We start from the raw sequence: 27,749 nt of genomic DNA on the forward strand, positions 1-27,749 counted from the left end.
CTGGAGACCTGCGGGTTGTCATAACTGTGGTGGGGGTGAGAGTGATACTCACATGTAGTGGGCAGAGGGCAGGGATGCCACTCAGTATTCTGCAATGCAGGGGACAGCTCCCTCAATAAAAAGTTACCAGCTTAAAATGTTGGTAGTGCAGGGCCGGCCCGGTGGCGCACTGCTACAGTGCGCCGCTTGGGAGTGCGGCGGTGCTCCCGCCGAGGGTTCAGATCCCACATATAGACCGGTTCCCGCTCACTGGCTGAGCGAGGTGCGGGCGCAGCACCGAGGGTTGCGATCCTGTTGCCGGTCCAGTCCGGTACGGGCGCGACACTGAGGGTTGCGATCCGTTGCCGGACACGAAAAAAGACAAAAAAGGAAAAAAAAAAAAATGTTGGTAGTGCCAAGGTGAAGAAACCCTGCCATAGAATCTCCCTGGGCTTGCCTGACCAATGTTGATCTGCCGTCAGAGATAATCCCAAGTCACTGCCCACCTTCCATTATCATCTCCTGTGGGCAGGCATGCTGAACGACGGTGCTGCCCACATGCCAGTGTGCTCTGTGAAGAGCAAGCACGTCATGCTTCTCGTGACCTTATAGCATTGCCCCTAGTGGTGAGTCACTAGCTTCTTGCCTAGCACTGTCCTGAACACTGGAGAAGCTACTGGCTAAATGAAAAGACCTGAGATTGTTCAGCCCCACGTAGAGAGTATTTAAGGTGGGGTGCGGTGACGATCTCCACTAATAGACTCCAGGTCTGAAAATGTCTGAGCAGTGGAAATGACTGCCCATCCTCTTTCAGCTGAGAATGAAAGCGTTGACTAAAATGCCCAATGGCTTAGCAAGCTGTGACTTTATAGCTCTATGCAAACCTCTTGATTTGTTTTGGTTTCCAGGTGGAGCCCAATACCAAAGTGTTTCCAGCAGTCTTCCTGCAGCCTACAAGTACTTCTTTGTTTCAGTTTGAACTTGGGAAGCTGAAGGTATTTATCTGTCCCCTCATCTAATGGTGAAGACAAGCGAAGACAGCAATGGCCATTAGGGAGAAAATCCCAGGCCTCAGGAAACAGGAGAAGCCTTATTGCTTCTCATATACCACCCCCTGCCCAGGTCCCTACATTTTGCCTTTGAAATTCAGATGACAGAACATGCATTCTTATTTTCTCCTTCTCCCACCTCTTTTGGATGCTGAAAGAATTAACTAATGCTTATACATCCCATTACTCAAGGTCCTAATTAATGCTTGGAAAGCCTTTAGAGTTCCCCTGGATACATTTGTCTCTCTTTAATTAATACTAACCCTGTTGGTTATCATGGGCTGGGCGCATTATCCAGCAACCTAGACTCTCCATATCGCACGTGTGTTTCTTCCCACCTTGCTCCAGAATGCAATGCCCTTGTCGGCGGCCATATTTAAAAGTGAAGAGAAGAACCCAGTTCCGCAGTGTCCGCCTCGGCTGGACGTCCAGACCATCCAGCCCGTGCTCTGGAGCCGCATGCCCAGCAGCTTCCTGAAGGTGGAGACAGAACGGGTGAGCGAGCGCCATGGCTGGGCGGTGCAGTGTCTGGAGCCCCTGCAGATGATGGCGCTCCACATCCCCGAGGAGAACAGGTGCTGGGGGGGCCCCAGAGGAATGGGCAGGCCTGGGAGGTGGGGGAGGCAGGGCCAAGCGAGCCAGGAGGGAACTCGAGTGAGCAGTCCCAAGATGACTGTGGATCTCCCCAGCACCTCCATTTCTATTCTTTTTCTTCCCCACTTTCATTATTCACACAAACAGCAGGAAATGCACTATAATGTACCTGCCACAGGGCCTTTGTTGTAGCTCCTAGTGTCTGGGGTCAGGAAACATTTCTGTACCTTTAATTAAAAATCAAGTGACCCTGAAATATACATCATTTATGATGAGAAGGGGAAGAATGAGGCATGCCTCACTTAATTCAGAGAACCAAGAATGGGCTCCTGTTCTCTCAGTGTGAAGAGGTAGTCAAATTATGGCCCAGACTCAATCCCTGTGCTATCTCTTTCTGGCTGTGTGGCCTTGGGTAAGTTACTTATGTCCTCTGAGCCTTGGTGGCCTCATCTATATGGTGAGAGAAATGCCCACCCAAAGGTTTACTGAGGAAAAAAAATTAGATTGTGTAGATAATATCTAATACAGTTTCTGTATGTAGTAAGAATTAAATAAATCTTATTGTTGGGGTTATTATCCCCTGATCTCTTTGAGTAGTAGAGTAATGGGGAGAGGGTGCAGCTACATTATTTGACATCTGCATAGCTCCCATTTAGGTGTCCCATTGGATCACCGGCAGCAGCAGGACAGGCTGGTGCAGGGAAGCTTCAGGAAAGACCAGGAGCCCTGCCAAGTAAGCCAATGCCAAAGGGTCCTTAGATCCATGATAAGGAGTAAGAACAAAATGGAAAATTTAAGCAGAGATCAGAGCCCATGCCCTGGACTCACGCAAACAAGGGAGCAACACACAGACGAATAGACTCTGAAGTCAGGAAGGAAAAAGTGCTTTGGATTATGCCAACTGATCTCAGTTGGAAAGTGTTTCCTCTCTGGACAGGAATGCAGGTGTGTTTGTTTTCAGGGGAGGGAAAGCCACATGGATGGTGGCAGATTGGAGATTACACAGCTGATGCAGATGGTAGAGGGCTGGAGGTCTTCAGCTCCATCTTCTGGGGGGCTTTTACATCAGGAAATAGAGGGCCAAGTCACTTCTGTCATATACCTGAACGTTTTTCTGTTTGAAGATTTGGAGATCTTCCTCCTCATAAAGAGGACTTTCATATTCGGTAAACCAGTGTCTTTTAAGTCTTGCAGGTTTTTAAGAATCTTGTAGTTAGATGGGGACCATCAAGATCTGGGATATGGACTGGAGCCAAGAGATGAATGATAACCAGTAAGAGAAAGTGTGGCAGAGATCTCCATCCTTCTACCCCCTCTGCCTTCGTTGGCTAGGTGAAATCCCTGGCTATTCAGAGAGTGAGATTGTGCTGAATTCTGGCACATTCTTCTCTCTATGGCATGGTTGCTTGCTTGCCTGTCCTCAGGTGTGTGGATATCTTGGAGCTCTGTGAGCAGGAGGACCTGATGCAGTTCCATTATCACACGCTGAGGCTCTACAGCGCCGTGTGCGCCCTGGGAAACAGCCGAGTAGCCTATGCCTTGTGCAGCCACGTGGACGTCTCCCAGCTCTTCTATGCCATTGACAACAAGTACCTCCCTGGCCTCCTTCGATCTGGTTTCTATGACCTGCTCATCAGCATCCACCTGGCCAATGCTAAGGAGAGGAAGCTGATGATGAAGAATGAGTACATCATCCCCATTACCAGCACCACCAGGAATATCCGCCTGTACCCAGACGAGTCTAAGAGGCACGGACTGCCTGGGGTGGGCCTCAGAACATGCCTCAAGCCAGGGTTCAGGTTCTCCACCCCTTGCTTTGTCATGACCAGTGATGAGCACCAGAAGCAAAGCCCCGAGATTCCCTTGGAGATTCTCAAGACGAAGGCGCTGGGCATGCTGACAGAGGCAGTGCAGTGCAGCGGGGCCCACATCCGGGACCCCGTTGGGGGATCTGTGGAGTTCCAGTTTGTGCCTGTGCTGAAACTCACTGGGACCCTGCTGGTCATGGGGGTGTTTGATGATGATGATGTTCGGCAGATCCTCCTCCTGATCGATCCCTCTGTGTTTGGGGAGCACAGTGGGGAGACAGAGGAGGGAGCAGAAAAGGAAGAAGTAACCCAGGTGGAGGAGAAGGCAGTGGAGGCTGGGGAGAAGGCCAGCAAGGAGGCTCCAGTCAAAGGCTTGTTGCAGACCCGATTACCTGAGTCCGTCAAGCTGCAGGTAACTCTAGGCAGCAAAGATCATGCCCTGAGACAGGGCCTGGGAGGGAGAGAGTGCAGCCTGGTTGTGAGGCTGGGACTTTGGGCAGCAGAAATGCTCAGAACAAGAGCTCGTAGATGGTGCTTGTCCTGGTGTGGAATGCACTCCCTAAGTCTCCCCAAGCCAAAATGAAAATAGTAACCTATGTCAATAAGGCACATGCTTAAGAATTGTTCTTCGGATTCCAGCGATGGGTTTGCCATGATCTTTTCTCTTACCCTTTGGGGCTCAAGTGCTCATTTGTGAGATAGCTGTCTAGAGAGTGGGGAGCCTTTGGCTCTGGAGTCAACTGAAGGAACCGACTCATAGGGTCATTGCACCCCTCACCTGCTCTCATTGGGTGCAGGCTCTGATCTTTAAGCCGATGTGGACCTGTTACTGTTCAAATAACTGCCATCAAGCTGAGGACAGCCATGCCCTTAGAGCTGCCCCCTTGGCACCACCTAGGAATCCTCAGTGCTGCCTAAAACATAGGCTTTCCAGTTGTTAGACAGCATCCATGATGCACTGGGGATGATAACTTTTGTCTTCTGGGCCACTGAGCAAAAAGAAAGAAAGATGAATGGAGCAGAATAGTCTGTCTCAGTGGAGCGAGCCTGGGTCAGGCATTCCTGCGCCTCAGCTGCTTAGTAGCTGTCTGAGCTTGCCAAGTCAGTACCCAATCAGAGCCTTAGCTTTATTATTTGTAGAATGGGAATGACACTACAATAAAATATAATATTAAAATATATATTTATAAAATACAATATAAAGTGTTTATCATAAGATGTATTATAATAATCTGCAGTAGAAGTTCTCTTATCCAGTGCAATGGGTGGTCAGTTAATCAAAATGTTGAGTATAGAGAGGAAACATAACAAATTTTACATATGTATTTTAAACATTTTATTAAAATGTATAAATGTGCTATACTGATATAGCACCAAGACTTTTTCTTTAATGTGGTCCTTTGACTGGCATGTGGAGTCCTTTCTTTTTCATAGGTGACTCCTGTAACACACCATCTACAATTGCCAGTTTGGGAGTTTTTAAAGTAGACTTTGATGTAGAGGTTATTGGAAAGCATCCTGATTGTGGAATGCTTCTAGACTTTCTCCCGTCTTTTGTAGTTATCTCACACCCAATTTTAGAACTTAAAAAAAAAAAAAAAAAAAAAAAATTTGCCTTTTAAAGAGTTTTTTTAGTCTTTCATTTTTTTTTTTTTTTTTTTTTTTCCTTTTTGTCTTTTTTACTGACCGGTAACGGGATCGCAACCCTCGGTGTCGCGCCCGTACCGGGGACTGGCAACAGGATCGCAACCCTCGGTGTCACGCCCGCACCGCGCTCAGCCAGTGAGCGGGAACCAGTCTCCACATGGGATCCGAACCCTCGGCGGGAGCGCGACCGCGCTCCCAAGCGGCGCACTCTCCAGTGTGCCACCGGGCCAGCCCTTTTTTTTTTCAGCTTAGTTTTCTTATTTCATTGGCTTACATAGTTTCTGATTAAATGATGTAGTTACAATCAGGTACGACGAGCTTAAGATTGGGGTCCTGGTTCATGTGGTGGGAACAGAGGTGTGCACATCCAGGGTGTCCTGCTAGGTTAGAGCCCTCCGCTCAGCCCAGATGGATGAAGAGCACCTGTTCATCACATCAGTGGCTAAGTGGAAGCAGGTTAACAGAACTTCTGCTTTAATAAAAATTTTAGGAACACCCTGAGGATTGAGGGAGATAAATATGGCAAATGCTTGGCACCACGTCTGACCAAGCTGATTTGGTGCTGGTTTTTGAGAAAACATTTTCCTAGAAATGCTGTTCTCTCTCTCCATAGCACATTGACTCTGTCTTTAGTGAGCTCATTTTCCTGTTGTCCCCCTGGCCAACTTAGATTCAAGTAATAGCTCTACGGTTGTGTGACACTGGACAAGTTACTTTAATCGTCTAAGTCTCAATGTTACCATCTATAAAATGGGGATGCTAACGGCTTCACCAATGTACATAAAATGTTATATAAGCATATATATGTACTTTTGTTACAGATGTGTGAGCTCCTCAGCTATCTCTGTGACTGTGAGCTACAGCACCGAGTGGAGGCCATTGTGGCATTTGGTGACATTTATGTCTCCAAGCTGCAGGCAAATCAGAAGTTTCGCTACAATGAGCTCATGCAGGCCCTGAACATGTCTGCAGCCCTGACCGCCCGGAAGACCAGGGAGTTCCGCTCACCCCCGCAGGAACAGGTGAGAATCCCTTCCTGAGCCTCTATCCAGTTCCTGGGGAAGAACCGAAGGCTGCAGAGTGGGGCACATGAAACCTTTATGGTGTCCGGGGCAGCCTCAAGAGCTGTGGAAGATTAAAAGACCCACCGCAACACCAGGAGACAGGTCTAGTCCTATGCTAACGACAACTGAGGAACATGTGCCAATTGTCTGGGGTGGAAAAATTACCCTTTCTGAGCTGCACAATGGGCGGGGCTTCCTCCCTTCCCTCGCCATCTCCTCCCTAAACCTCTATTACTGGGTCAAAGACCGACCACTGTTGGGATTCAGTTGTCACCTCAGAATCCACCACTCAGAAGTATTTCTGCCAACCCTTCTAGAAGTCACCAACTCTGCATCAGAGGCCAGCAGAATGTGATCAGTGTGCCCCAATTTATGAGAGCTGGTGCACAGTGCTCCTCATCTAATGTGTCCAAACCCCCTTGCCCAGTGGTGCAACCCTCACAAAACTACCCAAGCCGGTGAAGCCTGGGGAGCGGGACTTGGCAATGAGTCATCTTTTGTGATGTGTTGTATTCATTCTTTGTATACCCCACTTTGTGATCAGCCTATACCTAGATGGGAAGGCTGCCTTGAGAAGAGTCAAAATCCTGGTGAGAAACTTCTAAATGAGGGAGGGACATCTTGTTGAATAATAGTTTCCATTTATCCCACTGCTCAGCTGCTCAGTTACACCCTGCAGACTGGTTGGCCACCGCTCCCTAAGGATTCAAAGGAGAAGATAGGTCTGTCAGTGAAGAAATCAGTGTTCTGTCTCTGAAACCAAATCTTTTGGATCTTATATATATATATATATTTAACAAGCAGCCTATCCATAAATTGTTGTCATCATAATTACACCATTTTGTATGAATGGTGCAACCAGAACTTCATCTGAATACTTTCCTAACCTATTTTTAGAGCATAGGTATTTATATTAGTTTAAAAATGAACCACATATCTTGGCTTCTAAAGGATTCACTTGAATGGTAGTGGCCTTGCTGAAGTGCAGGCAAAGTTTATATCCCTTTGCTAGACACAAAATGAGAAGGCCCTTTGGACTGATGGGAATAGATATTTGCACTGTGCCTGGTGCACGAGTGTGCTGTCTCCCCAGTCGCCTCCCAGGAACTGTTGTTGAAGGCTTTACAGATGCTCTCAGGCTACTTTTGACTGACCTTTTCACTGGGTGTGAATGTTCCCCATTTCATCTATTTGTGAACAACAGGAAGGCAGAATGCCGTGGTGATCAGAGCACAGGTGCTGGCTTCAGACTGCAGGGTTCCCATCCTAGCTCCCTGTCACTTGCTGTGTGGTCTTGGGCACATGGCCTCTCTGTGTCTCCATTTCCTCAGCTGCAGATGTGGATAGCGTTTGCATCTCTCTCCCAGCGTTCTTGTGAGGATGCCACGAGATGATTCGCTTAGATTGCTCAGCAGGATGCCTGTCATAGAGTGAGCGTTCTGTGAGTTCTGGGAGCCACCGTGAGGTTTAGTGTTAGAGGTATTTGCATTCGCCTACTGCCATGCTCTGTGACCTTCTGTCAGTGACCCAGTGAGTTGAGTTCATCTGTTTCCTGGCATCTTCTTAACCCAGCCTGGATTGTTCATCTAACACTGTCCTCACAGGCGTAGCTCGTGATCCCGGCTCCTGGAAGGACAGTAGCTGCCACCCTTCCCTTCCCCCATCTGCCTCCATGCCTTCTCTTCCACTGTCCCCAGGGCCTACCATCACCTCCTCCTTCAGTCTCCTAAACAGTCTTCTGAGCAATCACTTCAGAAGTCAGTAACTCAAGAAATTCTTCCCTAATGTATTAGATCAGTGATTCTTGAGCAGACATGAGAATAACCTTAAGGGCTTAATAAAACAGGTTGCCTGGTCTCATCCCAAGGGTTTCTAATTCAGTAGGTCTAGGGCGAGGACCGAGAATTTGCATTTGTAGCAAGCTTTCAGGTAATGCTGATGCAAGAAAGGATACTAACTGCTATAAAATTTGGGTGTCTCATCTGCTGCCCCTCCCAAATATTCACTTCTAGAACTACCCATAGAGTTTTCCGCGTAAGGAAGAGTTTAATATTATCAAAGCATGTGGAGGATTTCGATCAATTTCAGAGGCTAGCAATGAGGAATCGCTTGGAAAACAGGATGCATGGGAATTAGAATTACAAAACAGTGACAGTCTTCTACAACTTTTGGGGAGAAGGTAGAAGTTTTCAGCCCTATATCCAGAGAGTATTTAGAGAGATGAAATAAACACACCTGGGAGATATAATTAAGTACAAAAGAAGGTAAGACTAAGATTAGTCCCATGGTTGTTGGCAAATTAGCTAAGCATAGTTAACCAGCCTTTCACTTCCAAAAGGACTTCATTAAAGGGTATAACCTGCAGCAGAAAACTCTGCTCAGACTCATCTTTCAGTTTTATGCCCTGCAGGCAGGTGGGCCACTGCTTCCTAAGTGTCCACCAAAGGAAAGTTATTTTACTAGAGAAATTAGTTTTCTGACTTTCAAACCACATCTCAGATCTTATTTTTATTTAATAAGCAACTTATCAGTATATGTTGTTGATATAATTACCACAAGTTAACATCATGGAACAACCACAAAAATAACTTTTCAACCTGTTTATTGATACTATCTCATTATAAACAATACCTATACCTACTTACAAAAAAATGGTTTGCAGTAGAAGCTTTGATTAAGGTTCTTCCTAGTAATGTTAAATAAGATTCATGGTTTAAATAAGAGATGGTAAATTTTTCAACCTAGAAATTCTAAACAGAGAGAAAATACCCTTTGCCAGATGTTTGGATTATCCTGACTAAGACAGCAAAGTGAACAAGATTACCTCTAGTAATCTTGTAATATTCCTCAGTCCCTCCAGATGTTCGCTGACCTGTTGTCATGGGCCCATGGAAAGAATTCAGAGGTCCAGGAACCTGGGAGGAAAGTGAATGACAATTTTATTTTCACTAATCTCTGGTAGCATTTCTTTTTACTATTAATGTAGGCAGCAAAACAAATACCTGACTTTGTCACCAACAGGAATTGCATATGTTTTCATATCACATTACAGTAGTTAGTATCTAGAAATATCATTGACATTCATCACTATTTCAAGATCACAGTGGTTATGAGACCTGCCACTAGGTCTTTTTATCTAATGAGTTAATAAAGAAATGCATATATTACTATATTACAAGTTTCTTTTTTTATGATTTTGATAATTGGATTTCAATATTATTATATTGTTTCTCTTTGTAATCCTATATGATTTATTTTATGTGTTTAAAATATTAATCTGAGAAGCACTCTGTGGGTTTCACCAACCTGTCAGAGAGGTCTACGGTGCAAAAACAGTTAAGAATCCTTGAGACAAAACCATAAAGAAAAAGATGGTAGATTAACTGCAATACATAAATCTACATGTCAAAAACAAAAACAAAACAAAATAAAACCTAGTAAACAAAATTAAAACTTACTAAAAACAGAGAAATATATTTGGAGTATGTATTACAAAGAATTAAAAATCCAGAGGTATGCAAAGCATTCAAGGATCAATTTTTAAAAAGATAATTACCCAGTAGAAAAATCGAAGAAGAACATGGACGGGAAACTTATAAAATCTGAAATAAAATTCGTCTTTATGTGTGAAGGAACAAAGTTTAACCTCACCAATTAAATGCAAATTAAAGCAGCAGGGATATGACATTTTTCACCCATTAAATTGGAAAATACTTGAAAATGTGTTAACTCTCATTACTGTAATGGAGACAGCAAAGTAATATACACTCTTGTATAAATTTGGTAATAATGCAAATTGTTGTGAGCTTTCTGGAGGGCAATTTGGCAATTCATATCAAAAGCCATTAAAATGTACAAAACTGTTGCTCCAGTCATTTCTCTTCTAGGAGTTTATCCTAAGAAAATAATCAGAGAGGTGAACAAAAATTATTTTAAAGGAAGTTCAAAGCAACTTTATTTATAAGGACAAAAAAATGGAAACAACTTAAATATAGTATAACCTTAAAAATAAGGTTAAGAAGATGAGAAAATGTTCAAGATAAATTAAGTGAAAAACTAGTTTAAAAACTGGTTTCTAGAATATGGTCCTAATCTGCGTGTGTATTCCTGAAGTCTGGAAGCTATTAACTAGAGTATTAACGGTGGTTACCTTTCAGTGGTGGGATCGCAGTAAATCTTCTTTAGGAATTCTCCAAATACTGTGCAATTAATAAATTACCTTTAAAATCAGGAAAAAAAAGTGAAAACTACTTTTAAATGTTGGCCACTTTAACAGAAAAAAAAAAACAAGTAAAATTTGCAAAAAAATGTTAAGTGTTTGTCTAGGGCAAGATCTGACACTGAGAATCAACTAGCCGCTCTTCTTTTGCCCCTCAAAGATCAACATGCTTCTTAACTTTCAACTGGGAGAGAATTGCCCCTGCCCAGAGGAGATCCGGGAAGAGCTGTATGACTTCCATGAGGATCTTCTCAGTCACTGTGGTAAGTTTCTGAGAGAAAGATTTTATCTAAGAAAAGTTTGCTTCTTATTTCTTCATTAGAAAGCTTATGGGGGGTTAGGAAGTTATTTCTGTGTTTAAAATTACAATCCAAATTGTTCAAGAAGTGACTCTATCCAAATTACTTGGATCAGAGAAGATACAGAAGATAATCCCGGCAGAATATATGACTGAAATTGCTTCTGCCTAGAAGTGGTTTAGCTGAGATATAAAGAGGGAACAGGATCTGTGGAGGAAGAAGGAAAATAACTGATCCTTATATAAATAAACCTCACCCATTTTATTAAAGCTAGATAGTTAGGACTCTGCTCCCAGCTGAACTGAAATTCTGATCCCCTTTGCTTTTTAGCTATTATAATAGGGTATGTGTGTATGTACGTGTGCGTGTGTGTGTGTGCAGGTTGTAACTTCTGCCCTTAACAATTCTAAGCCAGCAATCCCTACTTTAATATGCATCTGCTGGTTTTAAATCACTCTCAGTATTTGTGTTGCTTGTACGTGGTGTAATATATGGGTAATAGGTGAGCTTTTCACTTGAAGTAACTCAATGTTAACTCTTTCTTTCTAGAGACTCTGGAGCCCTCTTTGAATATAGGTTAGAAAAAGTTAGGTCTTAGGGACTGGCCACTTAGCTCAGTTGGTTAGAGCATGGTGCTGATAAAACCAACGTGCGGGGTTTAATCCTTGTACTGGCCAACCAGCCAGTTGCCAAAAAAATAAATAAATAAATGGAATTTTAAAAAAGTCTTGGGACTAAAATTACTTGATATTTTTATACACAGGAGATTATCTTTTTTAAAAAAAGAACTTCTTGAAAGACAAAATGTAGGTAGGTGTTTATGGGAGGCTGACTATAGTGTATTTAGAAAGTTCCAGAAGGATAGGAAGTAGGTTTTTTTATTCTTTCTAACACACAATGATTTCATGTACTGTTTGAGGTTTCCACTCTGTTCTGTGACTTGCTAGGAGTTCCCCTGGAGGAAGAGGAGGAGGAGGAGGAAGATAGCTCCTGGACAGGAAAACTCTGTGCCTTGGTGTATAAAATCAAAGGCCCACCCAAGCCAGAGAAGGAGCAGCCAGCGGAGGAGGAGGAGAGATGCCCTAGTAAGTGACAGTGACTATTAGTCATGGTACTCCCAACCCTGTGCACTTCCAAGACTTAATTAGGGTAATTGGCTTTCTAACAAACACTGTAAAATATGTACGGGCTACTTAACTTCAAAGGAAGTATCTGAGTATTATGTTGTAGCTGCTGATAGTTACTGTTGTGTATTTTGGGCCCTGCCTTTTTTCTGATTGAAGGGACTTACTTTCAGACTCTTCTAAAAACTAAGAGATCGATGGCTTGGTGTCTGCTCTAATTGGCTGTCTACTTAGAAATGTGTGTAAACAAATTTCTGTTCTCCTTTATTTAACGTTTTCAGAGTCTTCCTTTTTTAACCGTTGTCATTTCTGTCACTTCTGTTTGTGGTTCCTTAGCATGGAAAATTGCTCCAATGAGAAAATAAAATAATAGTAAGAGGGTTTTTTCAAGGAAATAGGATGTGGGGTTGGGGGTGTCATTATTTCTGGTTTTCGACTATGATATTAATAACGCAGCATCCTAAAGGAATTTGATTTTTCAACAAGGCCAAGGCTTATCTAAATTCATTTCTCTAATGTTTTATACTATAGATGACTCTTACCATTTTGACGCAAGTTGAAACAAGATCATAATTTGTTCTGCAGGGCAGTTGACTGTCTCTAAGCCATTAACATTTCAAGAGGAAGATTGTCTGAGTATTACATATAATCATTCTTCTCCTTGGTGCAGATTCAGCAACTTTATCATTTGTCTGAAGAAGGAATTTCCCAGGTTTAATATAGTTGCCTTTGATCTCATTCGCTCTTCCTATCCATCTTGGAATACACTTCCAAATCACAGACTAGAGCAACAGACTGTCAAGATACGATTGGTCTGTCTGAAAACCTTACTTTAGGGTTCATATATCTTATTGCCCTTTGTATTGACCATTCATCTTCATCAGAACTTCTCTGAGAGGAACAAATCCTCACCATTTATCAGTGGAAGTGCTGAAGCCTCTGGGGGACTTGGTACTGGCAACTTTTGATCAGTCATATCAGTCACCACGGGAAGGGTGGGTCTTTGGTGAGGACATGCCAGCAGGACATGCCAGCCGGATTCTACAGCCACACAAAAAATGTGAGTTTAGATGCCCTATGTGGTTACTGTAAAAGCAGAACTCAAAGTAGACTGAGCTAACCCATACAAGCATGCTTCAAAAAGTTCATGGAAAGATTCATATTATCTTTTAATTCTTTTCTGTGAACTTTTTGAAGTACCCTTGTATGTCTCCTATATTACACCTGAGAGTCTATTTTGAAAGTGGGTGCTTCTTTGTGACCTCCTTTCTAACAGTAAATTATGACTGGGGCTCCTATAAGGTGAGCAATTTCAGGTGAGATGGAGTCCATCAGATGAAATCACTTGACATCTACCTCTGTGAAGTCTCCCTAACTCTGAGAATGGTGTTCAGGCCCCAAGGGTTGCAGTCTGCAGCTACCTCGGGCCTCAAGCAGACAGACCCCATTCTGTCTGTTTTGGAAGAACGTGCACACCTGAGAGGCCAACCCAGTATGAGTTTCCTGTCTTCACCCCACGCTGCTTCCCTTCTGAGAGGCTCAAGCTTTGTGTCATCAGTGTTCTGGGATCCCAGAAATAGAGGAAATGGTCAAGGTGGTCAAGCGCTTCTGGTGGTCAGCATGTGTGTTCCCTGCCAAGTGTTCCAGAGACATAGATCCCCTCACTCAGGGCTAACATTTTAAGATAAATTCTTGGAAATGGTTTCACCACCACCCCCCTCAAAAATTATGTTTAATTTGATCAAATGGAAGCAATGTTTCTGAATGTATAGCCAGATGCAAGGTTAGGTCAAAATCCTCTAAAGTATTGGTTCAATTGTCCATGTTGTTGCTTATCCGGTTTCTCATACCCTTGCATTTGATAAAAAATAAAAGTGTAGATAATAATAATAACATTCTATAGTGAATTGACCATTTACCAAATACCTCCACATATGTTAGTTTACTTCTGTTAATTTTTTTCACCCCATTGTGTAGTTGAGAGAAGTAGGGCTCAGAAGAATTAAGGGATATTTGTTCATTTATTTATTCTTTCCACCCTCATCTGGTTCCCCCCAAATTTCCAAGTGACCGATTGTCACCTGTCTAGGATAACTAAAGTGAGTGACGCTATGACTTGAACTCAGATCTTCTGACTCATTCCATTGTACCATACTCTTCCCCCATACCATGAAGTTTGACAAAGAATTTGTCAGTGTGTACATCATGAGCCCCAACACAAGTACCCACATGGAAAATGGCTTTTAAAAATCACTGTCTTTTCATCTTACTTACTATATCTGTGAGGTAACTCAATACTGTGATGCATCATTATATGTAGGAAATATGAACACAACAAAATTAAAAGTTTTAACACTGAAAAGTCAACCAAACTAAAAACCTGGACTCAGAGTTTTCAGAGAAGGTGGTGGTGAGCCACTCTGCAGCTTTTCCTCTATGAGGAGCTGGTGTTGGACAGATGATCCACAGAAAAACCTCGTCTTTTCTAAGAAAGAGGGAGAAATAATGCCCTGATACTCATGAGAATTCTACTAGCTGTCTCAATGTTAAAAGGATTTGCCTCAATTAACTCCAAGTCATATTGTCAACGAAAGCTGTTGCAATATCATTAAAGGATCATATGATAATGAAGAAGTAAAATAATCTAATAGCAGCCTGCCATACTAAGTCACTTTTTTTTTTTCATATCCCAATCCAGAAAATTCCCTGGAAAATTTTTTGCCTGTTAATTCTCGGCTAGTGTTTCTCATACACTGCAGTTGAAGCAGAGCTTGGGTAGTACATACTCTTCTGGGCCATTCTTCTGAAGAAGAAGATCAGAACTGCGGGTAACCCTGGAGGTGACTGCGGACCCTTCAAGCCCCAAAACTGCTACTTATGTGAGCTCTTGCGCAGTCACTGAATGACCTAAGAGCCCTAGAAATTCTCTCCCTACTAAGTGCTGCAGCTTGTTTAGTGCTGAGGAGGAGAGAACGTCTGCTGAGCCCCCAACACAAATATTCACACACAACGTTAAGATAACATCTGTGGAGCTCAGACAGTATTTCTATGCCTCTTCTCTCAATTCCAAATAACCTCTCCCTAAGGTACATGCACCCAGACACCTCCTCCATGAAGTCTTTCTTTCAACCTCACCCTCCTTCCCCCGGCCCCAGCCATATTGTGGAATTTCTAATAGGGCATGTATGACTTACCTGGGGTATTTGTATTGTACACTTGTTTTCTTGCCTTACTGGCTCAGTCGTCATGCAGGGAGCACGTCTTGCTTGTTTCCACATTTGTCTCAGTGGCACAAATCTTTTTGACCTCCAACTGCATGTTTGTCACTTAAGATTCACAAAGATGAAGAGAATGGGGACCTTACAGACAAAGATGGAAATGGGTATGGATAGGCAACTCAATATAATTGTGAGGTCAGATGTAGTATAATAGAAGTGTAGACGAAATACAGTAAGTGGCCACAGTAAAGTTTTGGCTGCTGAATTCTGTCAAACGGGTCATGCTGGTAGTGCCATTCCTAGAGTCTGCTTTAAAGTTGTCAAAATAGCCATTGTCTCTCTTTTGGCCCTATACAAACACAAGAAGGAAAAAACAAGATCATAAATTTTGGTGGTGAAATAAACACAGTAGTAATACATTTTTACATACCAAAAACAACAACAACAACAACAAAAACCAGAAAAACATTAGTTGGTCAGAGAAGGGAATTGGGAATGTGTCCCTGACAAATATACATAGGTGAAAAAAAGAAGTAAAAAAAAGAAAAGAGAAAAAAATAATAGAAAGAAAATAAAAATGAATATAGGTAGGTAGGTAAAATAAGAAGAGAAAGGCATTTTTGATGGAAAAAGATGCTCCAGCAAAGGCTCAGAGGCAGAAGAGTTCAAGTCATATTCTAGGAGTGGCAACAGAGTGGCTGAATTGTAAAAGGAACACAGTGGGATAGAATGGGAAAGTAAGGTAGTGTTAGAACACAGAGTGTCCTGAACAATCCAGTGGTCCAACTGCGTTCTGTCTTAGACTGTTACCTGTCTGTTACACCAAGGTATTTTGTAACACACAGCCTTGCAATTGCAGGGAGAGAGGCGTTCACATTTATGAGGTACTCACTTTGTTCTCGGCACTGTCTTAATACTTCCATAAATATCACCTCATTTAATTCTCACAACAATATGCAGTAGACAATTTTATTCCTATTTTGCAGTTTAAGAAACTAAAGTAAGGACAGATTAAGTAGTTTTCCAAACTCACACAGTAATGACATAAAAATTCAAACTTTTGTTGACCTCAGTCCAGTTTCAATCCGTATCATTTATATAGTAACATCCTGTGCCCTGTAGGCAATGGCTGTGAAAGGTTCTTGAAGAATAGATCTTTAATTTATTCAACAATAGTGAGGTAGTAATTGTAATGGCTGAATTCCTTGTCCCTCCCTTATCTTAATCCTTGTTTTAGCTTTGCAGTTGGAATCTGCTCACATGTAAAAAAAAATATCTAGAGTTAGGTTTAGGGTTAACAGCTGAATGCACTTCTGAGCTCTGTGTTTCTGTGGTTTACAAGCCTGTTAGTTCTTGATTTTCATGTGTTAGTGAAAGACTGAACTAAACCTCAACTTGTTAGATTTCCTGTGTGTGTGAGAGACAGAGTTGCTCTCTAGCTGGCGCTGCAGAAAGCCCCTGAACCACATCCCCCGACTCCGTGACCCAGATCGCCCACCTGTTAAAGCCCCCTACCCAAAGAACCACCTGTTAAAGACCCCCAATTTGAGTAACTCTGCCTGGATACAGACAGAGAGCCAATAGTAAAGCTACCTTGCTTGCTTGCCCAAAAAGTATATAACTCCAGTTCTGCCTGCATTCGGGGCTCAGGATTTTGGAACACTAGTTCCCCTGAGGCCTGCTGGCATAATAAATCATCTGACTTCTCCATCTCTCCAAGTGACTGCATTTCCTTTGGCAACTCCTCTCCGTAACATTATGAGCACAGTGTTCTGGAATTAGACTGCCCATTCTTAACTTCTTGCTCTGCCACATAACACCTGTGATGCTGAGCATGTGACAGCTTCTCTGTGCCTACGTTTCTCATCTATAAAATGATCATAGCATAAATACTTACCTCATTGGGTTGATGTAAATATTGAATTATTTAATATATTCAAAGTGCTTAAATGTGTGCGTGGCACATAGCACTTAATTTTAACTATTTTGGGCTATTAAAATATTTTTCACCTATGATACATCAGGCACTGTATCAGGCACTAATCAAACTATTTTAGCAAGATAATAATCTTTTAATTAATAATTTAGTCCTCAAGAACATTTTATAGCCATTGCCTGCAGTGGGGAGACATTAGAGGCATGGAGGTCCGGGTGGTGTGGTAAGTAAGATGATGGTCCCCAAACACGTCCACATCCTAATCTCTGGAAGCTGTGAATATGTTAGGATACATGGCAAAGGGAAATTTAGGTTGCAGATGGAATTAAGGTTTCTAGTGAGCTGGAAACATCGTGGTGCATTGGAGTGAACCCAAAGGAATCACATGGTTCCTTAAAAGTGAAAGAAAGTGACAACAGATAGCGAGAGAGATGCAATTTGAGGAGAACCTGGCTCAAATTTCCTGGAGGAAGGAGCCACAAGCCAAGGAATGTGAGCAGCTTCTAGAAGACAGAAAAGTCAAGGAAAGGATCCTCCCTAGAACCTTCTTGCCATACCTTGATTTTAGCTCAGCTCTGGGTGAGACTTCTGATCCACAGAACTGTAAGAAGGTAAATTTGTGTCATTTTAAGCTGCAAAGTCTGTTGGAATTTGTCACAGCAACAGTAGAAAACTAATACAGGTGGTGACAACAGAAAGTGGATTCCACATGCCAGACACATTGTAAAGGTAAGGTTGGCATATTGTGGCAACCAATTAGAAACGTGAGGAAAAGGAATGCATTAAAAAGAGTCTTTACAGGTCCTGAGAGATAGATGGGCAATTGCATTAACAGACTGAGGTTGAGGAGGTGGAAGGACAGAGCCTTTCTTTAATTTAGCTCCGTAAAGGTCTCAAGAACATTTTCCCGGTAGTCTCACTCACCTTGATAGCCTTGCATGGCAGACAAAAAGGCATCATTAGCCCTGGCTTAGAGGTGAGAGAATGGAGAATCCGAGGCATTAAGCACCTTGCATAGCAGAAGTCATCATATTTGGCTCCCAGGCTGGTACTTCACAGTAATAGATGCATAATGGGTATCTGCAATCTGTTTAATTAACACATGTCACAAAATAATAAAAAATAAAAATAAACACATCAGCCCCTGTGGTTTAGTGATGGAGAAGAGAGCTTGGTTCTCAGGAGAGAGAAAAAGCTAACATTTACCAAGTGCCTGCTTTGTGCCAGGTACTATGCTGGACACTTCAGTTCCTTCGTTTGGCTTCACCCTCACAACAGACAACCAAGCAGAGTGACCCCAAGTTCGCATTTTACACACTAGTCAACTAAGCCTGAGAGAGGCAAAATAATTTAGACAAGGCCTTGTAACAAGTAAGAAAGAAGCCAAGATTTGAATCATGCTTCATATCCAGGACCCTGCTTTTCCCAGTTGCAGAGGTGCCTGGGAAGGGGGACCGCTGGGGTGGAGGGAGGGGACAGGAAAGCACAGATACCTAAGATACATGGGAGCTTGCCTCACAATTGATTTACTGTCCATACTGAGTAGACACTGCTAGAGGTCAGGTGTGTCCCCTGAAAGTTCATGTGTGGGAAACTTGATCCCCACTGGAACAATGTTAAGAGGGTGGGAAATCCAATTAGGGTATTTAAAAGGTGGGGCCCTTGAGAGGTGATTGGATCATGAGGACTGTGCCCTCATGAATGGATTGATCCATTCATGGAGTAATGGGCTGCTGGTTTAATGGGTGGTCATGGGTGTGGTTCTGATGGCTTTATAAGGAGAGGGAGTGAGCAGGTTAGCTGCCAGTCTTACCATTCTCTCACCATGTGATACCCTTGTCACCATGGGACCCTGTAGAGAATCCCACCCAGAGGAAGGCCCTCAGCAGATGTGCCTGCTGGACTGTGGACTTCCCAGCCTCAGAAACTGTAAGAAATAATTTTCATTTCTTTATAAATTACCCAGTTTCAGGTATTCTGTTGTAAGCAACAGAAATGAGCTAATATAGGCACAGAAACTGAAATAAAAGCAATTTGTTTACTTTCCCCACAGACTAAAGACAGGGACCTCAGTACCCTGAGTCCTTTGCTGTCCCTTCTCTGCTCCATCTTCATTTCAGGGGTTTCTCTCCCCAGCACAGCAGCAAACATCCTCTGTCCTCTCTGTGCCCTTTTCTCCGTCATCACCACCGGTCATTTCATAGTCTGGATATTTTGAGAAAGTAATTATGAGGCTGGTTGACCGATTTCAAAACAACAGGCTAATGATCTCCATGTGATGGATGAGACCCCCTGAGGCTACTGAGAAGGTCTGGCAGGATCGGGTTGGAAGCACTGAAGTGCAGTTTCGTTGGTGGATTGCAGGCTGCCTCCGACAGTGAAGGGTGTCCAGCCGGCTAGGTTAACAGGCCTGGGGGTGAAGCATTTTGCTTCTACACTTGTTTCCACCCTTACAGGTGTGGAGGCTCAAGCCAAAGAAAAATACTGAGGGAGGGAAATTTAGAAACAGATGTAGCAGAAATATCCAACTGCTATGAGACTACCTACACGTAGCCCCCCCTGAGAGCCAGGTTCTAGGGCTGCTAGGACAGAATGACTGGGGCAGTTTTGTGGTGTCCACGGCCAGTAGTGGACAGGGTCAGGAGGCACCGTACCTGGTGCACCTTCTTCTGTACAGCTCTCACTGCCATGGCTGCTTCAGCTGACTACCTGCTTACAGGAACCTGGTTTGGTTTATTATGTGTTCCTTTTCCTAAATAAAAAATGAAGTGAGGATTGGGCTAATAAGGGCCATCATTGCTGGGAAAATTCAGTTCCTGCCACATTTGTCTTTTCTCTTCTAACATGATGGTTGGGAGGATTGAATGATAATTTTTTAGGGACAGTAATTAACAGAGTCGGACACACAGGAAGCTCGTGGTAAACACTGGCTACTATGATTGATTGGTAAACACTGGCTCTCGTGGGGGGCACATGTAGGCAGTCTCATAGCAGTTGGATATTTCTGCCACATCTGTTCCTAAATTTCCCTCCCTTAGTGGTTTTCTTGGCCAGAGTCCCCACACCTGTAAGGGTGGAAACAAGTGCAGAAGCAATGAGAAGTAGGATGTTCTAACAAGTAGTTTAAACTTTTATCCTTATTCCTCAGCCAAGGAAGCCAATAGAGAAGGAGATAAGTGTACACATCCAAAAATTAAGTACAGAGCTGGGACGTGATCTGCAGCTTGCTGTGGAGTCTGGAGCTGGCCCGCACCATCACAGACCTCAGGGGCTCTGACAGTCAGGGCTTGTTCATTGGACCTTGATGACACACTAAACAGAGCAGTTCTTTCTTGTCACCCAAAAACAATGTTCCAAGTTGTCTTCATAGGCTTTTCCCTTCATTTCAGAGAGCCTTGTGACTTTGTTCTCAATGATCCTGACAGCATCCTAGTTCCAGCAAAATGAGGCAAAAGTGGTACTTCCTGCACAGCCTGGGCCAGAGAGGCACCGGGGAAGCAGGGAGAAATTAGCACGAAGAATTTTCCAAGTGTTCCCTTGGAGGCCATGGATTTACCATTCTCCCTACCGACTCTGCTAATAAATAGTAGATATTTGGCCAGTTTGTAATTCAAGCCAGACTGTTGGCCTGGAGGAAGCTCTGGGGCATAGAGTGCAGAGAGCATGAGGCCTTCCCCAGTAAATCTTCCCAACTGAATCTAGAGGGTGTTACTGTGCCATCTGCCCGCTGACACAGGAAAGTTCCTTTCTCCACCAGCAATCAGGACAGTCATCAAAGGCCATCAAGCCTGCCACAGCTCATCTCCTCAGCATGAAGGACCAATGGTGTGCACTGGTGCTTTGATGATGGCACTTGCACACCACAGCAACCGCTGGATTTTTAGATTTCATTTTATTCCTTCAACCTCAGGTTTTACTATTAGGAAAAACAGGGTAACATTGAAAAGGGGCATTAAAATGTGGTGGTAAAATTTTGGGTGCTCATCAGTTTCACCCAAGGAAGGTATAGACTTTCATTTGCCACTTAAATAAATTTGTACAACCCTTCCAAGAGCTCAGCAGGTGAGACGGGCATAGACTCTCAGAATATTAAGCCACAAGTGACTCAACTTCTGTTTTCTGTTGCTCATAACAGAATACCTGAAACTGGGTAATGTGTAAGGTAAAGAAGTTTATTTCTCACAGTTTTGGAGGCTGGGAAGCCCAAAGTTCAGAGGGTGCATCTGCTGAGGTCTTCCTTCTTGGTGGGGAGTCCCTGCAGAGTCCTCTGTGGTGACCAGGGTATCACATGGTGAGAATGTCATGAGCAAGGGGGCTAACCTTCTCATTCCTTCTCCTTATAAAGCCATTAGAACCACGCTCATGACAACCCATTAGACCATCAACCCGGTACTCCATAAATGGATCAATTGGAGGACTGTGCCCTCATGACCCCATAAACCTCTTAAAGGCCTCACCTTCCATCATTGTATTGGGGGTCAAACCACAGTAACTTCATAGAAGGGGACAGACACACAGAGAAGTAGGGTGACTTGCCTAAGATCACACAGCCAGAGCTAGAATAAAGAGCTTTTATGCTCTACCCAGAACACTTGTTGCTATACCACACTTACATTCATTTCTTCTAGTACCAATTTTATATCGGTGATTTTATTGGTGAAGAAATTGAGGCTTTAGGAAAGTGAGTGCTCTGCCCAGCTGAGAGTAAGAAAAAGAACCTTATGGTTTTCCAAGTTTTATTACTGAATCCATTTCATGCTTTATTAAGAGTATCCAGACAGTATAAGTTTAAAGCATTAATAAAGATAACTACAGTCATGCACCACATAATAACGTTTCAGTCAGCGATGGACCTCGTATGTGATGGTGGTCCCATAGGGTTATAATGGTATACCATATAGCCTAGGTGTGTGGTAAGCTATACCATCTAGGTTTGTGTAAGTGCACTCTATGATTTGTTTGCACAATACCAAAATCACCTGACAATGCATTTCTCAGAATGTGTCCCCATCATTAAGTGACACATGGCTGTATTTTTCTGAGTTTTAAGAAGGTATTGAAAGTAAGCATCTCTGAAATGGTAAAGTAGATGGGTTTAGATTCTAGCAGCATAGGTTTGAATCCTAGCTCTGCTGTTTACTAATTGTGATGTTAGGCAAGTTTATTGACCTCTGTATGTTTCAGTTTCCTTGTATGTAAAATGAGGATAGTAATAGTTCCTACCTCATGGGGTGGGAGTAGGGACTATAACGATCTAGTAAAATAGTGCTCAGTTTAATGTTCTGGTACTTGGAAGTTTGTATACCTCTCAGCTTCTGATGAGAGTGTACAAAGTATAGGTTATAAGAATGTCGTCTCCACATTTATCATTTCAGATGTTTTCAGCAAACAAACAACAGAAAACCCATCTCAAGTAGCCAGTAAGGGACCTCACTGATTGACATACCTGTGTGAGTTTAGAGACGGAGCCCACCACTGGATTGAGTTAATCCAGTGACTCTGCTTAGTCTCCCCACAGTAAATCCTGTTCCATGCTCCAGCTTTGCCCTCAGGCTGGCAGGAAGATGGTGGCTGTAGTTCTAGGCCTCATATCCACACACTACAGTGTCCAGGGGAAAAGCAATAAAATTTCTCTTGCCCTGGTGTTCCAAGCAAAGATCCTGACATCTCCCTTGGTTAGAGAACTTGGTCACAGGCCACCCATGAACCAATGAGTGTAACCTAAAAATAGAGTGTGCTGGTTGACTTAAGTTGGAATGGAGTTGGGTCATCTTGTCCTGAGGAACGTGGGTTGTAAGGTGAATACCTCTACAAAATCAAGGTCTGTTAAGAAGGAAGAGGGACATGTGGGTGCTGGGTATGAGGTCAGAAATAGTCATTACATGTGATGATGTCGTCTTCAGCATTTCAGCTCACTCAGTGGTTAGGGTTAGGATGGAGCCAGTTCTAGCCCTTGATGCTCAAAGCAGAGGAGAGGCAAAGCTAGGTGTGTTGCGGGAACTGGAGACTATGCTGTCTGTGATTTGTGTGCACTATCTATGGTATGCAGCAATTCTACAGTGGGTGCTTTCTGCAGTTAACATTGGCTGTGGTTTGGCAGGAGCTCTGGCCAGGGCCAGGCAGACCTCAGTTGTGCCAGAAGCCCTGTCATTTACTCCAGTTGCCTCAGAAAAAAACATAGAAAACTGGATCTCTCTCAGGTCCCAGCTTCTGTGGGCACTTTCATAGTAGCTTACTTCCAGAGACTATCCAGTCTGATGTGTAGCTTCAGAAAAGAGTCAGATATCCTCAACCCAGGACTTTCTATCAGTATATTAGTTTCCTATTGCTGCTGTAACAAATTACCACAAACTTAGTGGTACCACAAACAAATTTATTATCTCATGGTTCTGGAGGTCACACGTCTAAAATGGGTTAGTAGGGCTGCATTCCTTCTGCAGCCACTAGGGGAGGATCCTTTTCTTGCCTCTCCCAGCTTCTAGAGACTTCCTGCATCCTTTGGCTAGTGAGTGGCCCCTTCCAATTTCTGCTTCAGTCCTCACATCTCCTTCTCTGACTCTGACTCTCCTGCCCCTCTCTTATAAGGACCTTGTGATTACATTGAGCCCCAGATAGTCCAGGATAAACACCCCATCTCAAGATCTTTAACTTAAGCACATCTGCAAAGTCTTTTTTGCCATGTAAGGTAATATATTCATAGGTTCTGGGGATTAGGAAATGGACATCTTGGGGGGGGGCATTATTGAGCCTACTACAGGGAGGAAGAAATAAGAAGTCAAAATACACTTGTTCTTTATGCTTGGAAATATCTACCACCTGTTCCTGCCTACAGAGCATTTACAGCATACCACAAGCTGACTTTTTAATCACCTAGAATTTAAAAACAAGTGTACATAATTTACATGCACATAATTATTTTTATTTTCCATTGTAATGTGAGCATTATAAATTGCTTTCTAAATTTAACCTAAGTACAGTGCAGTTTTGTTTGCTCCCTCTTCTCCATGTACTTGGAGGACCGTTTTCTTCCAAACTGACCCAGATTTAAGAGCATTCACAGGAATATAACAGCAGCACAGGTGTTAGCTGTAAGCTGAAGGGATTTTCTTTGCCAGTGGCTCATGTCTACTCTTTGATAATAAGTGTGTGTGAGCGTACTTCAAAAAGTTCATGGAAAGACTCACATTATCTTTTTATCCTATTTTCCCATGAACTTTTTGAAGTACCCTTGGACTCCATTGCATAATGGCCATTTGGACTATGATCAAAATTTGGAAGAAAAAAGAAAAGATTATTTTTAGCCCCTGCAGCTAAAATTTAAACCTGTTCCATGAGAATAAATGACCTTTCTGTTATAGGAGTTGGCATTGCAAAGCTGGTAATTTGACCATTTAAGAAAGAGTTATACCAAGTATGGTAGGTGATTCTCTAGAGCAATTTCTTGTAAGGGCCACACGTGGTGGGCTAGGGGTTCTGAAGTCAGAGGAGCAGGTTACAAAATGGCAAGTGAAGGGAAGTACACAACTTAACAGTAAGTAATACCCCCGCTCCCAACTGATATACGGAGGCTAGCTCTCTAATCCTTTGTTGTTACACAGTATGTCTGACTAGTCCAAAGATCAGGTGGAAGAGTGGCTATTTTTCTTTTAAAGTATCTCTCAGGCATCAAGTCTCCCTAAACAATACCTTAGAAATATTTCCCTTCTGAGCTAGCATGAATAATTATTTTAAATGCAACTTATTGATCATGTATTTGACATAATTGCCTAAATGTGACTAACCCTAATTACACTAATTGCAAAAGTGGAGTGAGTTAGAATGTTAATAATAATCTCATAAATGAAGCCATTTATAATTATCAAGGAAACCACATGTACATGACCAGCCTCCCTAAGACATTCTGCCCAAGAGGATTTGCTTTATTGCTTTATTTCTCATCAGAAAACAGGTGCTTCATTATATATCTTTCTTTTTCACCTTTTCCTTTTTGAAAAGAATACTATAGCTTTTTAAAAATCCCATGAGCTGAACTATCTAGTGAACCTTTTTGAAACTCAGCTAAATCAGTAAGTCAAAATCCTAGAGTTGCAGTAAGGTTTGCTGAAGCATCTTCAACGCATGGTGGAGGTTGTGAGCTGGGTAATAGGGGCTGTGCTGGATAATAGGGGGTGTGCATGTATGAGAAGGACAGTAAGGCAGGACTGTACATATGGCAAATTGTAGGTTTAACCTCTCTGCCTCCCCCTTACCTTGTCTCTGGCAGCTGTCCCACTTTGGGAGTCCTGTTTCTTATAAACACTAAAGTGTATTTTTAGCCATTGAAGAGCAGCATTTCCAAGGGTGAACATGAAATCAGTATTCAGTTGTAGCTGTTCTTAATGTATCTGTCCCTTTTTGGTTTTGACAGAGGTTCAGATATACCCTGCCCTCATCTGAGTTTGCTGTTTGAAAATCCTACCAAAATTATCAGCATTCCCCCACTGATACCAGCAAAAAAATGAAAATGTTCAGTACAAGGACCACATGTGTGAATCATCTCTAGAAGGAAAATAGCATTCGAAATAGTCTTAGCAAAGAGTAACGTCTTTTCCATCAGATCATTTCATTCATCACCTGGAAGTCCCCTCGTAACTTCATGGTACAGCTTTTTCTTCCCACTTCTTTAGTCTCCATGTAATGTGGACCAATTCCAGAAATATAAAGAACTTCAGATAAAAGACCCATTGAAAGAAAAGGAAGATACTATTGTTTCTCTTCTCTTTGAATTGTCTTATTCTCTAAATGTTTTTAATAACACAGTTTTACCCATTATTTATAATTTATTTTTCATTAAGTGCTTCACATATATTATTTATTTTCCTCAACTCAGCTGCTGTGGGTAATTGTGTGTTGAAATAGTTTCACATAGAGTACTTAACTCAACCTTAGTCACTTAACAGAAACCTCAAAGATACCAATCAATTAGAAAGCTAATTGAGAAATGACAAACCTGGAGGTAACTCAACTATTCAGTTCAGGATGTGAATGAGATGTGTCCTGAGTCCTAGATACCCAGCAACTCCAGGGCAAAGCCTTCTGTAGTTGATAGCCCTGGTTTGCAGTATTAACGAGAACAGTCATTGCCGGAAGGTCAGCTCATGTTGGGGACAAAGAATTAAGCAGCTCCCTCCAGCCTGCAGCCCACCTTCTCCTGTGTGTCCTGGATGGGCCAAAGAGCAGCCTCGGCTTAGCACATCATGCCTGCTTCCTTCATTTCTCTGAAGGTGACTGATCTTAAACCCCAATGAAGGAAGAGGAAAGCATTTGGAGCCCTTCAGGCTCTCAGAGAGCCCTTTAGTGATGAATGAATAATGGCTGGGGCCCTTGACTGCTGGGATTTAGTTTTCAAAATAATGATTCTTTAATCCTTACTTAATTTCTCAATGTAAGGTGTCTTACTCTTCTTACACTCACACTTCATCTACCTCCCATCCAGAAACAAGCATAGGAAGCTTTCCACGTTGAGGTGTCATCTACTCGATTAGAATCACACAGCCTAATGGAACAGGGTTCATCTCAGCTGCAGGGAAAACTCTGCTTTCCTGTCATAGCCTTACCTCAACACGGGCCTTGTCTATAGATCAGTGTTTTCAAACTTTTTGGTGTTGGGATCCCTTTACATTCTTAAATATTACCGAGGAGCCCAAAAATTTTAGTTTATGTGAGTTATGTCTATCAGTGTTTACCAAATTAAAAATTAAAACTGAGAATTTCAAAAAAATATTTGTTAATTCTTTTAGAAATAAAACCCCATTGCATGTTATGTAAATAAAAACACTTAAATTTTTCAAAAAAAAAAAAAAAGGAAAAGAGTGACATTGTTTTGCTTTTTTTTTGTCCTTTTTGAGACCGGCTGCACCGTGCTCAGCCAGTGAGCGCTGTGAGTGCACCAGTCATCCCTATATAGGATCCGAACCCATGGCGGGAGCGCTGCTGCGCTCCCAGCGCCGCACTCTCCCGAGTGCACCACGGGCTCGGCCCTTGTTTTGCATTTTAATAAATCTTTTTAATGTCTAACACATTAGAAGGCAGCTGGATTTTTATGTCTGGTTAAAGAATAGGAAGAAAACTGGCTTCAAACAGACATATGATTCGAAGGAGAGGAGTATTTTCATAGCCTTTTCAGATAAATTTGGATATTCTTCTTTGATATTATATCAAAACTGAACAAGTAATAGTTGCTCAAAAGTTAGTTGGCATGTAGAATCTGAAGCCATATTAAAGAAATTTTTGTACTTCATTACATAAAAATCCATTGGCCTATCTTGCACCTTTGAATGTCTCTTTTACCTGTGAATGTTTTTCTAACATCACTCATTGATCATTGGAAAATTATTAGTTCCCTGAGTTATACAGACCTTCCAAGCGTTGACACATTTCTTTATAAAATACTTTTAAATCACATTTATTAATATCAACAATTTAAGTACTAGTCTTTAAGTATTGGGAAGTTGTCAAGCTCACAGTGGCAGATAAATGTTTTCCAAAATTCTCTTTTCACTTGAAAGCTCAAATTTCATTACTGGCAACAAATACTGTCATTTGAAGTGAAAAAGCTTTCTTCTTTCATTTAAAAAAAAAATGTCACTCAAGTCTAATTAACCATAGTTTGTCATTCTTTTAATTAAAAATGGCATTCCATGAAACAAGTGGCTAGTTTAGCTCACAACTCAATCACACAAGTGCTTTTCTCAAGAAAAACCACTGAGCCTTGATACTCAGAAGTGCTTTATGCGTACTAACCATTCTGTCATGTAGGATGTTAAAAATATG

At 42.4% G+C, this 27,749-nt stretch overlaps 1 protein-coding gene across 1 annotated transcript in view; it reads left to right on the forward strand.

The window, feature by feature from the left end:
• RYR3 (ryanodine receptor 3) overlaps positions 1 to 27,749 on the forward strand; it is a gene marked incomplete at its 5' end in the record, with an annotated part of 211,225 nt that overhangs the window by 33,266 nt on the left and 150,210 nt on the right. Inside the window, 6 exons of the mRNA XM_008584044.1 lie at positions 888 to 974; positions 1,377 to 1,603; positions 3,047 to 3,842; positions 5,899 to 6,099; positions 10,521 to 10,623; positions 11,607 to 11,744. Of these exons, the coding sequence (XP_008582266.1) occupies positions 888 to 974; positions 1,377 to 1,603; positions 3,047 to 3,842; positions 5,899 to 6,099; positions 10,521 to 10,623; positions 11,607 to 11,744 (1,552 nt within the window). The remainder of the gene's footprint in view (positions 1 to 887; positions 975 to 1,376; positions 1,604 to 3,046; positions 3,843 to 5,898; positions 6,100 to 10,520; positions 10,624 to 11,606; positions 11,745 to 27,749) is intronic.

Source organism: Galeopterus variegatus, unplaced genomic scaffold, assembly GCF_000696425.1.
Source record: "Galeopterus variegatus unplaced genomic scaffold, G_variegatus-3.0.2 Scaffold3133, whole genome shotgun sequence".
Lineage (NCBI taxonomy): Eukaryota > Metazoa > Chordata > Mammalia > Dermoptera > Cynocephalidae > Galeopterus > Galeopterus variegatus.